This window comes from Alligator mississippiensis, chromosome 1 (genome assembly GCF_030867095.1).
Source record: "Alligator mississippiensis isolate rAllMis1 chromosome 1, rAllMis1, whole genome shotgun sequence".
Classification (NCBI taxonomy): Eukaryota; Metazoa; Chordata; order Crocodylia; family Alligatoridae; genus Alligator; species Alligator mississippiensis.
This window is the reverse complement of record NC_081824.1, coordinates 229,466,016-229,482,021: the sequence shown is the minus strand read 5'-3', so window position 1 is coordinate 229,482,021 and position 16,006 is coordinate 229,466,016. Positions and strand designations below refer to the sequence as shown.

The 16,006-nt window shown below is 52.7% G+C and overlaps 2 protein-coding genes across 3 annotated transcripts in view; both read left to right on the top strand.

Annotated features, from left to right (window-relative positions):
• The window catches only part of CFAP61 (cilia and flagella associated protein 61), a 241,240-nt gene extending 234,572 nt beyond the window's left edge, over positions 1–6,668 (top strand). For both annotated transcript variants that reach the window (XM_019491015.1, XM_019491016.1), the window contains 2 exons: positions 2,595–2,685; positions 6,172–6,668. In XM_019491015.1, coding sequence (XP_019346560.1) covers positions 2,595–2,685; positions 6,172–6,372 — 292 coding nt within the window. In that variant the 3' untranslated portion in view covers positions 6,373–6,668. The remainder of the gene's footprint in view (positions 1–2,594; positions 2,686–6,171) is intronic.
• A 5,623-nt stretch (positions 6,669–12,291) lies between these two features.
• INSM1 (INSM transcriptional repressor 1) lies at positions 12,292–15,118 on the top strand. Its single transcript, XM_059720249.1, has one exon. It carries the CDS (start codon positions 12,584–12,586, stop codon positions 13,916–13,918), a length of 1,335 nt encoding a protein of 444 aa, XP_059576232.1. The 5' UTR covers positions 12,292–12,583; the 3' UTR covers positions 13,919–15,118.
• The last annotated feature ends 888 nt before the right edge of the window (positions 15,119–16,006 follow it).

Sequence of the window (16,006 nt, the reverse complement as noted above, 5' to 3'; positions counted from 1 at the left end):
GTGGAAAATGTCAGGCCTTAAACTCTCAAGTCTGGGAATGATGAGATCAGTGGTACAATTATCCAAAGATGTGGTTATCAATTGAACTAGTAATAAAACAATAATATTCAGCATTCTTAAAACATTTTATAAGCATCATTTCATCCTCACAGCCCCTCAAGAAGACAGGTAAATAGTTTACCTGTGGCAAGACAGTTACAAGATTTTCCTTGTTCAGAAAATCAGCATCGGGTCAGAATTGAAACATGGGAGTGCCTAGATCCCAGATTGGTGCTTGTATCATTCTAATCCTCTCAGCCCCATGGGCTGGATGAGTGGTGCAAAGCTGATCCATGGGCTAGATCCTGGGTGGGGTTGGGCTCTGCATGCCTGAATTTGGCCTCCTACCACCCAAATCAGGCCTCAGGCACCCAAATCCCACCTTGCACCACCCAGATCAGGCCCTGCACCACCTTGGCCTCACATGCCTGATTCAGAGTGCAGGGCCACATGCTATCTGCCTGCAGGGCTTTCCACGGGTCTGGACATTTGGCAGCTGGTGAGCGGCAATTAATGCTGCCACTGTTCCTCTGCTGCCAATTTTTCAGACCCATGGGGAGCCCTACAGGCTGGCTGACCCATGGACCACAGAGGGTGAGCACCCCTGCTCTAACACATTTTTCCCTCAAATGATCCTGAGGTTAAAAAATAAGTTACCAATAGCACAGTTGCAAATTCAGATACCAGATGTAAAATTTAAGAAATGTATTTGTCCATACAGATACAGATCTCGGCAGAGTTCGCCAGCAAATATGGGGCTTTTTTAGTGACCCACGTGCTGCATCATTTACTGGTGTCATTAAGTGAATGTTTTTTTATGAAATTAGTTCAAATATTTTGGTAACATGTCTGGCTCTTTCTGTATGTATTTGACAGGTATACAAAATGTTATTAAAGATAAAGGGCATTGTTCAAAATGGTTCTTAGCACTGAGCTCATCTGTTGTTAGATTTCCCAGCCAAAGAACAAGGGGAAGTCACTGTCGGTAACATGCTGACACTGTCCAGTTAGATGTTTCTTTCGCTATCCAAACAGAAAGGCTGAGATGAGTATACCATATCAAGTACATAGCATAAATAGTGGTGGAAGTAAACATTTATCTCACGGAAAAATCCAAAGGCCCCAGCTGCAGTTGGAGCCCTACTGTGCTGGGTGGTGCACAAATGCAGACCAGAGACAGCCCCTGTTGCAGAGGGGTTTACCACCCAAAAGAAGAGACAGATGCAAGGACAGTGGCAGGTACATGAATATGGGGAAGAATTGGCACAGCTCTGTTAACTGTTTCTGGTGGAGCTAATCGATTGAACTGTGACCCATTATTACAGTTTGAAGTTCAGCGGCGTTCTTAGAGAAAAGAAGCTCAGAAAGAGAAAACAGCACCATTTGACATTTTTTAAAAGTTTTCTATTCAAAAGAAATATGGAAATTATTATTAAAATTATTTGCGGCTCTCCATTTTAGTGTTATTACCTAGGAATGTAGTTAAAGGTCATTGACCCAAATCCTTTTACAGTTAGGTGTTGAGTTGTCTTTGCTCATATGAATACTCCCACTGATGGGAACAGACGGCAAGGCTCATGTGGAAGAACTTGGCCCTGATCCTGCATGCACTTTACATGACTCCCATTCTTAGTTGCATTGATTTGAGTGGGACTGCTGACATGTGTTGCACCTTTGCATTACTGTTTGCAGGATCAGGCTCTGTTTATCTGACAGGGAGTTGAATATGTTACACTGGCTGGGTCTTTTGGTCCTATTGTCTTTTCAGTACATTCTATGTTTGTGTTACCGAGAATGACAGTGAAGAGTACACACTGTGTAATTGGTACATTGTGGACACCAGGAAAATTATTTTTCACCATGTAGGAAATAGAAATTACCAGCCTCTTTGTGATCCAGTTGCCTCTACTGACACTTGCAGTATCTAGGGATACATGCTGCTCTTTGCTTGGAGGAAATAGCTATCCACATTTTTCTAAGTTTTTGCAGAAAAGATGTTTTAATTAATGCTTTTGGTCAGTGACATTAATATTAAAGTTAAGAGAGCTTCCTCATCAAAGAGATTCAATTTAGGTTCAGTGCTGTAGTGCAAAGAACATATTGCAACACTGTGGTGGCCTGTTTTTCTACCCTTTATTAATCCAGAAACCTTAATGATGAACAACATTTGTGTCATTGTCTACACAAATTTAATTTGTTTATGCAGCAGTTCAGTTAATCCTGCAATCTGCTTTTCTCAAATGAGGACAGATAATGCAGACACCGTTCTTTACAGGTCTTCAGGCTTTTAAATTCTGATAAAATCAGGATTCTTCACTGGGTCTTGCCACAGCTCTGAATTAAGCCACTTTAAATGTAATTACTGAAGCTGGCTGTACATCAGGAACATCCATTAAAAGAATTGATTGACCATGCTGTTACGGGAGGCATTTTATGAACAAACGATCATGATGGGTCCAGAACTGTAATTTATAAAAGCAAAAAAGCAGGTAAATACTTTATTAGTGGTTAATGAGAGGTTCACAAGATAACTAAATTTCTTCTTTTTTAACCAGCTACTTCAGCGAGTCTTGGTCCCTAGCCATCTATCACGATCGGTTTATTGATCTTAAGAAAGAACTGCGCCAAATCCTAACATCCAAGCAGGTAAGAAAAATGACTAGCAAGTGCATTTTATTATTCCACTAATTTGTTGTTGCTGATCACTTAGGTTTCTGCTCCCCTGTCTTCTTCCTTAAGTTTCTCTGTCTAACAATTTTCTTTGGAAAACCTAAACAGACAAAGAACCTCTGCATTATAAAGTGGTGTTAATGTGCTGCTTAATTATCTTTACAAATTTCAAAGCCTCTGGTAGAGTTTGTCATAATGTAAGTTGCTTGCTCTTTTCTCTACAGTACTTTTGTACCAGTCAAACAACTCATTACAAACTTGCCACTCAGACTTGGAGTCACTATTCCTTTAGTTAGTATCATTTTTTTAAATATAGTTGATTTTTTTATTGACTTATATAAATCATTGTACATCCTAGAATCTGTGATCCTTTAAGATATAAAACTTTACTTGATAAAATAACTTCAACTGGCTTTTTGACTGATAAATGAATTTTCCCACCTATGGAACTAGGTGGGAAATTTAAGATATCGCTAATGTAATTTGCATCTTCAGAATTTGCAGTATTGGCCTGAATATAAATATACAGTAATCTGTTGATTTTTATTTCTCACAACGTGATCCAAAACTCGCTGAAGTCAATAGGATGACTCCCGTTGACCTCACTTGACATACTGAATAGCCCCCAAATGCAAAAAAATTAAGCACATTCTTGTCTCCAAGCATAAGTTTTTTCTTTGGTCTGAAGTTTTCTCCTGGCTAATGAATGTAGTGGTTCTCAACCTTTTTTTAGACTCAAGGTACCCCTTGGAAAAGGCCAGCTCTTAGCTTTCACTTGTTGTTTGAGTACAGAGAAATAACAGCAGTTCTCCTGTTGCAGAGAGCTCAGAAGGACCACAACAGGTCAGAATGTTTTGACACCATGGATTCTTATTTGAAATCTCTGGGTTTATCATGTGAATTGTGTAGGTGTTTGCACACCTAAGACCTAATATTACATGGTACCTTTAAAATAATCTTATGGTACCCCAGGGTGCCATGGCACCCTGGTTGAGAAGTACTGGTCCCCTGGATTGTTTGGTGCTATTCTATCCCACTCCCTCACACCTTTTTGCTTCCATTTTACATATTTTAAATTCCGTTTGGCTGCAGTACTTTGTATGGGATTTCTTCATGTGCCATACAGAATTGCTTACTCTCTATTTAAGTAACATCACTACAGTCCATAGGGGATACCAGAATCAATAAGGTGGTAGATAGTCTTGGGAGAGAATAGAAATGGTATGCTAGAGACCTCAAGATTATGGACTCAACTGTGCAACCTTTTCTCATGTGAGAAGCCCTGGCACACAAAAAGAATCCTGTTAAAATCATTAGCCGCCTTCTTGAATCAGGGCAGGGTCACAGGACTTGGTCCTGTATCTGAACACAAATTGATCATTCTCTTTGTGTATCATAATTTTGATTCAGTTTAATGGATTCTTACACACAGGGCATGTTGTAAATATGTGTCCTTTCCATATATTTATACAGCATCGACTGAGCATGCTGTTACGTGTGTAATAAATATATGCTGCACCTTTGGTTTAGAATGAAAGGGCAGAATGGTGTGTCACCTAGTGGACAACTAAAGTGCTGCTTGTGACCAATTCTGAGTTACCCAGCTAAAATTTGGTTACTCCTTCTCAGCATGTAAGTGTGCCCCATTATAGGAATAGAGAGCCGTCAGTGGAGCTCCAGAGGGAGCTCCTCTTCCTATAAGGGGAGCACATACATGTCCAGAGGGTGTGGTCCTGCTCTTGTAAAGGGGGAACTCCTATGCCCAAAGAGGGTAAGAGAATCAATCCACACTTTAATCAGGTAACTCAAGAGTAGGTCGCAAGCTGCACTTTGGTCATCCACCGAGGAAAATAGAATTCTGCCCAGAGGGTCTCCGGAGAACTGCTCTATTATTTCGCTGTACTCAAAAAATGAGTGAAAGCTAAGAGCTGGCCTTTTCCAGTTTGGGCTCACGTTCCAGTTGATAAAGTCATAGAAATGATCATGAAAATAAATGAGCAATTAAATGAAAAAATTCAAATAATGCACAGACGTGTTTTAAGGAGGATTATTTTAGTTGAGAATGTAAATGTACAGAAAATCAGAAATTTCAAGTAATGGCATTCATAGAAACTAGAACTTAGCTACGACTATTAAGGCACAACTTTTAAGGAGACAGTTGGTATACAAACTGATATGTGCACAGAAAACCCAGTTAGAGTGATAGTGAGGACCGTAACTTCATGTGGTTAAATTCTCAACGCTAACACTGTATTTATTTTATGTGCCTCTTGCACAGGATGTTCTTGTTTGTCTTCAAAAACTGATTGATCAAGCTTTGAATGTTTACCCATTTTGTAGGATCACAAGCATGTGTTTATTTCAACATGCAGAGCTCCAGCTATGCAAACAGGCAGATGGTAGAGCTGGGTTTTTGCACCTCCATCAGCTGTTAAAGTATTAGTAGAAAATCATATAGCAGACATGCACAGGAGAAGATTTTCAGGAAAAAGCACTTGTCCTCAAAAAGACCTACTGGTCTGATTTTCAGATGGCAGCTAGTATTGCTCTGAAAAGCAGTGCTAAGTTGCTTACAAATTTGAGAAATCCAGAAACATATCTGGAAATTAGATTTAAATTGAGTGTTTTTTGCACATGAAGACGTTCGTCAGATCTCATATGTACACATCTATTTCAGTCTCTACATGTACGCACATGTCCACACAGCCACACACCTCCATTTGTTTTTTCAACTGTAAATAGCTGAGAACTCTTTGGTTTGAAAGATCCTTTTTAAACAAATTATTCAGATTTGAAATTGCAATTTTATAATGAAAGTGCCATGTAAGGCATAAGGACAGTGTCACCACTGCCCTGTGTGATAATCCTTCCGCTGCCTTCCTGATAGCCATTGCCACCAAGCCCTTGCAGCCTTCCAAGGAATGTAGCAACCAGCTGCCTTTCTATTTGTTGCCAGGGCTTTGGCTGGCCAGCCTGTGGGGAGAATGAAAGGGTGAAAGAAGGGCTTAGCTGCCTGCCTCAAGCTAAAGACCTAATATTTCCAAAGCAGCAAACTCTAATTTATCTGGTGCCTGAGATTTGAAGGCTCTTGCCGATGGAGAGGTGTCCAGCTATACAAAAAATTCAGTTATGTTATGTTTACCGGTATTTGTTTATCTGGCCAATAAAGGATACCTTTGCGTCATGCCTACCTATGCCCCTTTTGACATTTTTTTATGTATAAGGCTCTGCTTCTATGTCCCAACTGCATGCTCAGTGTTTTGAATATGTTTTCCCATCCTTAATAAGCCACTTGTGCATTTGCTAAATAAGCCAAATTCTTGGCTGCTCTTTTTAAATGCTTGTGTGCCCTCTGTCTAATGACAGCTTTCGGCCTGCCTGCAAGCTCCAGTGGCTGTATCCGCTGACCATAGTTTTATCAAGATGTTTATCTTCAAGGCCCTTTCTCTCTCTGTCGTACAGGGGGATGGCCTTCCTTCGCTGGAACAGCTAGCTTGCGAGATAGTGGATGGGGAATTTCACCTTTCTGAGAAGCCGAAGAAGTACCTGAAAAGGTTTTTTCAGCAAAGCATCTACAGGAAGCTGGTGGAGGAAAGCATCCTCAGTTATCTGAACTACAACCATTACCACTTGCCTATGTACGCCTGGCCTGGGATTGTTTAGTGAGGTCTTAAGACAGCGGCGCTTTTCGCACTCCGGCTAAGCACGTGACTCTCACGTCAGGGCCCCGTGTTGTAGAGGGGGCCAAGATGGCTTTCCGGGTGTTTCTCCAGGGCAGGGAGCCAAAGAAAATGCTTTTTTTTTTTCGGTCCTCCAGTAGATGGAGCATGACTTTGTTTTCCCTCTTCAGGAAGAAATGGGGAGAAAGCACAATGAGGGCCGGGCAGAGCAATGCCTGGAGAAAGATGTGCTGGATTTGGAGCCTGCTCTTGTAATAAATGCCTCTCCTGTGTCCCTGCTCTGGGCCTGTCCATGGTCCTTATTTATTCGGCCGTCTGTCTCCTTTGATAACATCTCCCTTGCAGGCCCGTGTTTCAACTTGCTCGCCTGGACTCGCAGCCCTGGCAGCAGCCCCGCGCGCCGGGACTGCCTCGCCGCGCAGGCTGACAGATGGCATGTGAGATTTGAATATTGCATTTTAGCTTTTTAATTGTTCCTCCCAAATGCGAACTTTGTATCTCTCCTTCCTGGACAGAAGGTACATTGTGGAGGGGGGGAGGGGAGGAGGTTAATTCTCTAATGTGCTGACTAGTGACCCAGCAGCTGCGGGGTTAACTCCCTTGCCGCAGGCGCCTCGGCAACCAGCTGACCAATGGCGGCGCGGCCCGCTGACAGCTCTGGGCGGCGCCGCCAGCCAATCAGCGGCGGCCGTCCCGAGGCGGGAACCCCGAAGTGAATGGGGTGGGGGGGGCAGTGCTGCCACCCCGCCGCGTGCGGGAGCTGCCCGCCTGCAGCACCCGGGGCCCAAGGCGGCGGCCCCTGGCCCAGAGCCGCGCTGCGGAGCGACTTTGCGGCGGGGAAGGCCTTTGTTCCGGGCGTGCGCCCGCGCGAGGAAGCCCCGGGGGGCTGCGAGCCCGGCTCCAAACAGCCAGGCCGGGGTGGGGGAGAGGTGCGAGCGGGCGGCCGCTGCAGCCTCCGCCGCAGGGGAGGGGGGCCGGGGCCGGGCGGGGGGCTGAAAAGTAGCCATGTGTGAGGAGCTGTTGATTGTTTTCTGGTGAGGGAAGTGATGATAAGGTTTGGATAAAGTGTCCGCGGCTCCGGCGGGGCGGGGTACCGGCAGCTGTATGCTAATGCAGCGCGCAGGGAACAGGCCCGCCGCCTGCCCCGTGCCGCGGGGAGGGGCCGGGTAGCGCGCGCCGGCTCCCCCGCACTCGCACACGGTTACACTCAGTCACAAACACGCGCACACGTACGTACAGTCTCACAGTTACACTCACAGTGACACATAGTCACAGTCTCAGCTACGCTCAATCACATATATGCACAGGCTCGTGTACACACATTCGCACAGTCTCAATCAGTTACAGTCACATATAAAGTCTCACGCGCGCGCAAACATTCAGTCTTGCATGTACACATACATATATAGTCAGTCTCAGTTACATTCAGTCGCTTGCACACATTCAGTCTCACACGCACACAGTCGCACACATGCACAATCTCACGCACACATTCACACACAGACATATATAGTCAGTCTCACACACACCCAGTTACAGACACAGTATCACACGCACACAGACTCCTCGGGGCCTTGTGCCAGCCCCCTCCGCGCCTTGCAACAACTGCCCCGGAGCTGCAGCCCCTCGCACGCGCGGGTAAAGCAGAGCCTCCCCGTCTCCGCCAAACTTTCCTCCCAGCAAGGCCGGCCCGGAGCAGAGCTGCCCCCGGGCTGCGGAACGGGGCGGCAGATCGCCGCGGCGCTGCGCGAAACTTCAGCAGCACGAAATACTTCGGGCCCTTTTTTTCGCCCCCCTCTCAGCCCTCCCCTCCCCCCCCCCCCCGCGCCTCTTCTGGGAGCGGGTGAGATGGAACAGCCTCGTGGGCTCCTTTCTTGTTGTCTCTCGCTTTCATGTCGGATTCTTTTGTGTGTAATTATTTAAACGGGAGATCCATAGCAGCTTTATGCTAATAGGCTGCACAAAGGGAGCGGGCGGGGGGTAAGGTGAATAGGAGGAGAAGGGCCGGGGGGGAGGGGGGGAGGCAGCGGGGCGGGCGGACGGGATTCGCGTGTCTATCGCGTGTCCCTCAGACAGACACAACAATCGCTAATTCCTGCCAGCACAAAGCGCGCTCTGCCGAGCCCCGGCTCGACCCGGGGCAGCCAGGAGCAGCGCGGCCCATTGTGTGCGCGGCGCGCAACAATGAGGTTTAGAAACCTGATGAACCTCGCGGACTGCGGCCCGGCGGGGACCACCCCGCGGCCTCCCGCCGCCTGGCCCGGCCCGGCCCGGCCCGGCCTGGACTAAGAGACAGCTTTGGCGCGCGTGTGTGCATAGGCACACACACACATGCGTACACACGGACACGGGCACACGAGGTTCTTTGGGGAAATCTTATATGTTTTAATAAACCAATTCAAATAGTTAGCCTAATAAATGCACACACATACATGTGTATATATGTGTGTATACACATAGATATACGTACATACATACACATATATGCACACATACACATGTGTATGAATATATATATATACACACGCATGCACACAGACACATACACTATACATATATAAGTGTGTGTGAGTATAATTCGTTGCTTGCAGCGGGGAAGGGGAAACGCGGTATGAAAGTAAATGCCCTCGAAGCAAGGGGGTCTTTGCAAAGCGCCACTTCTGCCCCATCCTGGGTTTCCCGCTTCCCCGTGACTCGGGCCGGCTGCGGCCATTGCGGGATAGAGGCTGCTTGAAGCGCGGAGGAGTGGACTCTTGGGGCGGGGGGGGGCGGTGCGCAGTGCTTGGTGCGGGACAAGTGAGAGGGTCCGCGGGGCTGGGGAGGAGCCGGGTGCGGCCGCGGGCCCGAGGCGCACTTCGCTCCCTCCCACACGGCGCTGGCCGTCAAACCCAGAGGCGGGCCGCTGCCGGGCGTCGTGCCCTCTGGTTGCACCCGCGGGCTCCGGCCTCCCGCTGCTAAACACCCAATACCCCTCGGAGCCCCTGTTGCCCCGAAAGAAGGACACTCTCGCGGGCTCCATCGCGGCTCGCTAATTGCTTTTCCTTCTCCACCTGGGTGCATTGCCTCCCCGCGTGGACCGCGCGCGGCCCGGCCCCGCGGGGGCGGCAGGCAGGGAATCTCCCGCCAGGCCCAGCGCATGGGCATGCTCTTGCAGCCCGGCAGCCGCTGCCACGGTCAGGCGATGCCCTCACTGGAGATGGCTGCACCTGCTTGTGAAGGACTTTTTTTTTTTTTTTTTTTGCTTCCCCCCCACCCTCTCTCCTTCTCCCTAATATATATTTTTTTCGCTCTGTTGTTGTGAAAATGAGTTTAGCATACTTGTACCTTTCAACTTCCAATTCATCTTTACGCCACTGAAAGCAAAGGGTTTTTTTTCTTTCCCCCTCAGCTGGCCGGGGCTGGGGACACAACAAAAAAGAAACGGATCCTTTGAATCGAAGTATCTCAATAGGTTTCAATAGATTCCCTTTGGTTAATTCATAGCGCTGGGTGAACTCGCTGCGTCTAAAGCGAGGGTTGGGGGGGGGTGTTTGTTTCTTTTTTGGGGAGCTTTTTTGCTGCTTTTTTTTACATTCCCCCCCCCCTTTTTTTTTTTTTTTTTTGGAAGATCCTGAGATCACTCTTTCTTTTTTTGCCTTGGTACCTATTGTGTCATATTTTGAAATACTACGAATAACAAATAGTGCCACAACGAGTCGTGCGGGTGTCTGTGCCCGGCCCCGCGGAACTCTAGTGCAGCCAGATGGAATTTGCAGGACAAGGAGCTGCACACTGGAGCAAGGCGGGGGCGGCAGCGGAGGAGGGGGCCAAAAAAAAAAGACTCTTTCCATCACTGTAGTTAGAGCCGCAGTATAAATCAGGAGTTAACACGGTTAGCAAATAACATGAGTTACAGGCGAGGAGCCGGGCATTTGATATATAGGCAGGGCAAAGGCCGGGCTGAGCGTGGCAATGCTGCGTGGGGGGAAAGGTACAACATGAATGGATATTTATGCGAGGTGGGGTTTGAGTGGGGCTTTTATTTTATGCGGGTGGAAGGACGTCCCTTTTGGAAGGACGTGTCCCTTCCTTTTTTTTTTTTTTTTTTTTGGAAGGATGTGTCTGGGCTGTCACAGGGGCAGGTCTAATCACCTGTACATACCTAAAAGAGGCTGGGCACCCAGCGGTCCGGTTAGGTTGCTGCTGGCTGACCCCAAGGAAGGCCCAGATGGCAGGATGGGGTGTCAGCCCCTCCGGAGGATGGCCATGTCCCCTTCACAGGCTTTAGGGCAGAAGCGGGGAAACGACCCACTGAACACCCTCTCGGACTCGGGGTGCTGCGGGTAGCTTGGGGGGAGCTTCTCAATCAAGGAGGTGGGGGGGCTAAATCATTGCCCCTTCTTTCTCATCCCTCCGTTGCCTCTTTCCTTAGGCCGGATTCAAGGAGATGCATCTCTCAACCTCCCGTGTGTAATAGGTCCGCCAGTGACCGGGCTCTCCGGGGCAGGGCAGGGCCGTGCCCAACATGCAGCGGGGCGGGAAGAGTCGAGTTCCCGGCTGGGGGCTTCTCTGCCCCCGGCCCCCGACCGGCCTGGACTCTTCTGCCGGCGGCTGGAGGAAGAAGCAGCCTCTGCCGCGGCTGCCTTGTCTTGGTGGACAGATTTCGTCCCCTCCTCTCCCCCCTGCCCGGCCTCGCAGCACGCGTCTCTTTCTCGTCCAGATTGGCCGCGGTTCGCCTTCAATAGAAAGAGGTTAATTTCCTTCACAAAGGTGAAGGGGGCCACGGCTTTGGGAAGTTACTGTGCAGAGGCAGACACACAGATCCGCTCCCCATCATCATCTTCATTATTATTATTATTATCATTATTATTATTAGCTGCTCGATGACACCCCCCCCCCTCCTTGCTTTAGCACCTGATGTCAAACAGCAGACAAAAAAAAATCCCCGCATGGATAAAAAATGCAGGTGGCAGCCCCGGGTCGTTGCAAAGTTGCTCAGGGCGCAGAGGCAATGTGTATCTATCCCGCGGGCTCCGGGCCACTGGGAATGGGGATTAGCAAGGAAGGTGGGATCGTGTTGGGCACACAAGGGGTATTTCGGAGTCGGGGGGTGGGGGCGGTATTTAGGACCACAAACCCCGGCAGCCCCAGCCAACATACTCTGAGCAACTTTTTAGCCGTAGAAAAGTTTTTTTTTTTAATCTTTTTTTGTTTTTAATGAAATTGCAGGGGAGGTTCCCCCCATCTCTTTCAAATCCGCCCGTTGAAGGCAATTTGTCGGATTGAGAAACAGTTTGTTACCTGGAAATAATAATAATAAATAATAATAATATACTGATGATGATGATGGTACCCCCAAGCCTGAAAGACTCGGGCGTGCGCTGGAGAGGGGTGAAAGGCCGGCTCTGCAAGTCGGGGCCTCCACCCCAAATCCAGGCATGCAGGGTGCAGGGGGGCGGCCTTCCCCCCGCCGCCCCCTCGTGCCCGGTTTTGTTTGCGGCCCCCTCCTCCGTCCCCGGGGGCAGGGGCTTTTAAACGGATTCAGCGCCGACGCCCCCCCGCCCCCGCCTTCGCCTCCTCTCCCCTTGCCCCCGGCCCCGGCGCTCGCCTACTGAACCCTCCTGACATATTTCTGACCATTCTTCTCCTTTGTTGCTATTTCGCTCCAGAACCGCGGGTAATCCCGGCGATTTCTGAGGCCGCTCATTGTCATGCTGATGGATATTTCCATTTGGCAGATCCGTGGCCCCCGAAGGAGGCACACAAAGGCCAGGCACGTGCGCCTTCCTATAGAAAAGCATCAGACCGTGAAAAGAGGAGGGGCCCGGCGTGTGCCTCCATCCAGGAGGGGCCAGAAGTGCCGGGGGGCGGGGGGGGAGAGGGGCAGGGCGAGCGGCGGCGCTCGCGGCCCCTCAGGTACATCTGCCGCACCTACCAGCGACCCCTCCGCTCCGCCGCTTTCGGCGAGCCCTCGCCCTCGCCCTCCCACCCTCGGCAAATCCAGCGGAGCAGCGGGAAGCGCTGATTGGCTCCGGGCTGGAGCAGGAGGCTCAGACAATGGCATCCTCCCCCCTTAAAAAGAGTGCAGCGATCCGGGCCGGGGGCAGACGGGACATCCTCGCAGGGCGCCCGCCGGACAACAAGTGCCGGGGGCGGGGGGGGCCCGCAGCCCGCAGCCCGCCGGCCCCAAGTGCCTTCCCCGCCCGCGCCCAAAGATGCCCCGCGGCTTCCTGGTGAAGAGGAGCAAGAGGCCCACGCCCGTGTCCTACCGGGTGCGCTGCTGCCAGGAGGCCGAGCCCCAGCTGCTGCTGCTCGCGGCCGGCCAGCCGCGCTGCTCCCCGCCCCTGCCCGCCTGCCCCGGGCCGGGCCCCGGCCCCGCGCCGCCTCCCCGCCGCGCCTCCCCGCCGCCCGCCCCGTCGCCGCCGCCGCCGCCGCCCGCCGCGCCGCTGCACTTCGGCACCCCGGACGGCGCGTCCCCGGCGCTGCGCAGCCCCACGCGGCCCGTGAGCCGCGAGCACGACAAGAAGTGCTTCGAGCGCAGCTTCAACCTGGGCTCGCCCGTCTCCGCCGAGTCCTTCCCCGCGCCCGCCGTGCCCGGCGCCCTGGACCCGCTGCTCCTCGCCCCCGCCGAGCTCAAGCTGTGGGCCGGCCCCGCGCCCCCCGCCGCGGCCGCCCGGCCCGCCGCCAAGCGCCCCCCCGAGCCCGGCAAGCACAAGCCGGCGGCGGCCAAGAAAGCCAAAGCCATCCGCAAGCTGCACTTCGAGGACGAGGTCACCACGTCCCCCGTGCTGGGGCTGCGCATCAAGGAGGGCCCCGTGGAGCCGCCCAAGCCGCGCGGCGCAGGGCCTGGGCCGGGGGCCGGGGCCGGGGCCGGGGTCGGGGCCGGGCCGGGGGGCGGCGGCGCCAAGCCGCTGGGCGAGTTCATCTGCCAGCTGTGCAAGGAGGAGTACGCCGACCCCTTCGCGCTGGCGCAGCACAAGTGCTCGCGGATCGTGCGCGTGGAGTACCGCTGCCCCGAGTGCGACAAGGTCTTCAGCTGCCCCGCCAACCTGGCCTCCCACCGCCGCTGGCACAAGCCGCGGCCCGCGCCGCCGCCCGCGCCCGAGCCGCCCAAGCCGGCGGAGGAGCAGAAGGAGGGCGGCGGCGGCAGCAGCAGCAGCGAGCGGGACACGCCGAGCCCCGAGGGCGCGTCCGAGTCGGGCTCGGAGGAGGGCCTCTACGAGTGCCCGCGCTGCAGCAAGAAGTTCCGGCGCCAGGCCTACCTCCGCAAGCACCTGCTGGGCCACCCGGCCCGGGACCCGCCCGACGAGCCGGGCCCGCCGCCGCCGCCCGAGTGCCACGCCTGCCCGGTGTGCGGGGAGAGCTTCCCCGGCAAGAGCAGCCAGGAGCGCCACCTGCGCCTGCTGCACTCCTCCCAGGTCTTCCCCTGCAAGTACTGCCCGGCCACCTTCTACAGCTCGCCTGGCCTCACCCGGCACATCAACAAGTGCCACCCGTCGGAGAACAGACAGGTCATCCTGCTCCAGATGCCCGTGCGCCCCGCCTGCTAGAGCCCGGGGCCAGCCCCAGCGCCGTGCCTTCGCCCCCGGGAGACCCCCGCCGCCGCCGCCGCCCGCCACATGCCGCGCTCTGCCTTTCGCCCGCTTACAGCCGCTGCCCCCGGGCTCCCCTCGCCTGCCCGCCGCCCCGCCCCGCCCCACCCCGCCTCGCTGCGCCCCCGGCCCTGGACAAGCGGGCGCCCGGCGGGGGGATGCCAAACTCGTGCCCGTGGTGACTCCCGCCTCTCTGTAGCTCCCGCCGCCCCGGTTGATTGCTAGTGTTGATGGCGTTTTAAGGTCTCTTAGGAAGTCTCTGTCTCTCTGTCTCCCCCGTCCCCTCTTCCCATGTCTGTAGCCTACGGGTTGGCCTGCTTTCTGTTTTTTGGAAAGTCCGTCTCGAAGAATCAATGCCTTTCTCTCTCTCTCTCTGTCTCACAGGCTGTAAATTGAACTCCCCCCCCTCCCCTCAATGATTAGCTTTATTATGGCTTGTGAAATGCTGGAATCTGGCTTTACCTATATCTGGGGTTGGTCTTTTTTTTTCCTTTCTTTCTTTCTTCTTCTTCGTACGTGAACAAATCAAACTGCTGAAGGGAAAAGCAAAGCAAAGCCGAGCTAAGAAGCACTGTCTTTGCGCAGCCACGAATGCCTTGACTCTGCTCTCGCTGGTGCCCGGAGACTGCTGTAGAAACTGCCTTAAACAGCCCCTGCCCCCCCTCCCCCAGCCCAGCGCCTCTGACTATATGTATATGTTGATTTGAGTAATTATGTTATTTATTCCTTATTTATTTATATTAATGATGAAGATTATTATTTGATGGCGAATATTTTTTATTGCGCTTGCCCCGCTCCCCTCCCTCCCTCCCTCCTGCCATTTACCAGTTTTTTTTGGTTCGTTTTGATTCCCGCTCTCCCCTCTGTTTTTTCTAAAGGGATCTGCTCAAAAAAGAAAAAAAAAAAAAAAAAGAAAAGAAAAAGGTTTTAACTTTTATACCTAAAAAAGAAGTCCGTCCCCCAGGGATGAAACCATTGGACTCCGCTTTCCCAGGGCACAGACAGCTCTCGTGCCGCCGCCCGCTCTCACTTTTAGATGCAATCTCTTTTCTACACACATTATTTTCTTAACTGTTAGCTATTTATAGGATGGCTTGGATAGAACTGTTTCGACTGTATAACTATTTACTATTCAAATAAAATATTTTCCAATTCAAAGGCCTCTGAGGTGTCTCGCGCGCCGTCCCGCAGCCCCGGGGGCTGGTGCCCGTTGCGGGGAGCGGGGCCCGGGCCTTCCTGGTTTTCTTCCCGAAGCCGCCGGGGATGAGGCGGGGCCGGGGGGAGCCGTGGCTCCTGAACCTGCCCGGCCGGCGGGGCCGGAGTCACTCCGGAGCGCGGGGGAGGCGCTCCCCGGCCGGCCGCTCCGCGTCATTGGCCGGCCTCAGCCCGCGGGAAGTGACAAGCAGCCGCCCCTCCCCCGCTTCCTTCCCTCAGAGCTGCTTGCTCCAGGGCTCCTGTGCCAGCACCCCCTCAGTGTGAACACACGCGTGGGAACAGCCCTTCTCCCCGCCACAGGCCAAGGCACCCTCAGGGCAGGGAGCTGGAGGCACCCAGCAGCCTGGCATCCTCAGGGGCACGGGCCTTTCCAGGCACTGGGGGGGGGGGGCAAGCCCTGCTCCCCACCAACACACAGCCCACTCAGGTGCTGGGGGAGCCACCGGGACTAGTGAGGTGTGTACCTCATAGCCCCCAGGGTCCCCAAAGCAGCCCCAGTTTTCACTGAGCGCAGGGAATAAACTGAACTCGCCTCTAAGGTGAAGGAAAGCAGGTAGAGCAGCGTTCCTCAACCCATGGGTCAGGACCCAAAAGTGGGTTGCAAAAATATTTGGAAGGGTTGTGAACAAACTTCTCTTTTAATGTAGAAAAATGTGGGAAATGGTGGCTTTTCCCTTGTAGGCTGGCAGAGGTCCACACGCTGGGGGGGGGGGGGGGGGGGGCAGCCGGTCAGGAGTGAGGGGCACCAGGGTTGGGACTGGCTATCAATGTTTCCAATTGGGCCGGGTACAAAAAAGGTTGAGAAGCACTAAGGTGGAGAGCCACTGTAGG

Bases quoted from the DNA above. Each gene is read 5' to 3' on its own strand.
- INSM1 (XM_059720249.1), top strand. From the start codon at position 12,584: ATGCCCCGCGGCTTCCTGGTGAAGAGGAGCAAGAGGCCCACGCCCGTG.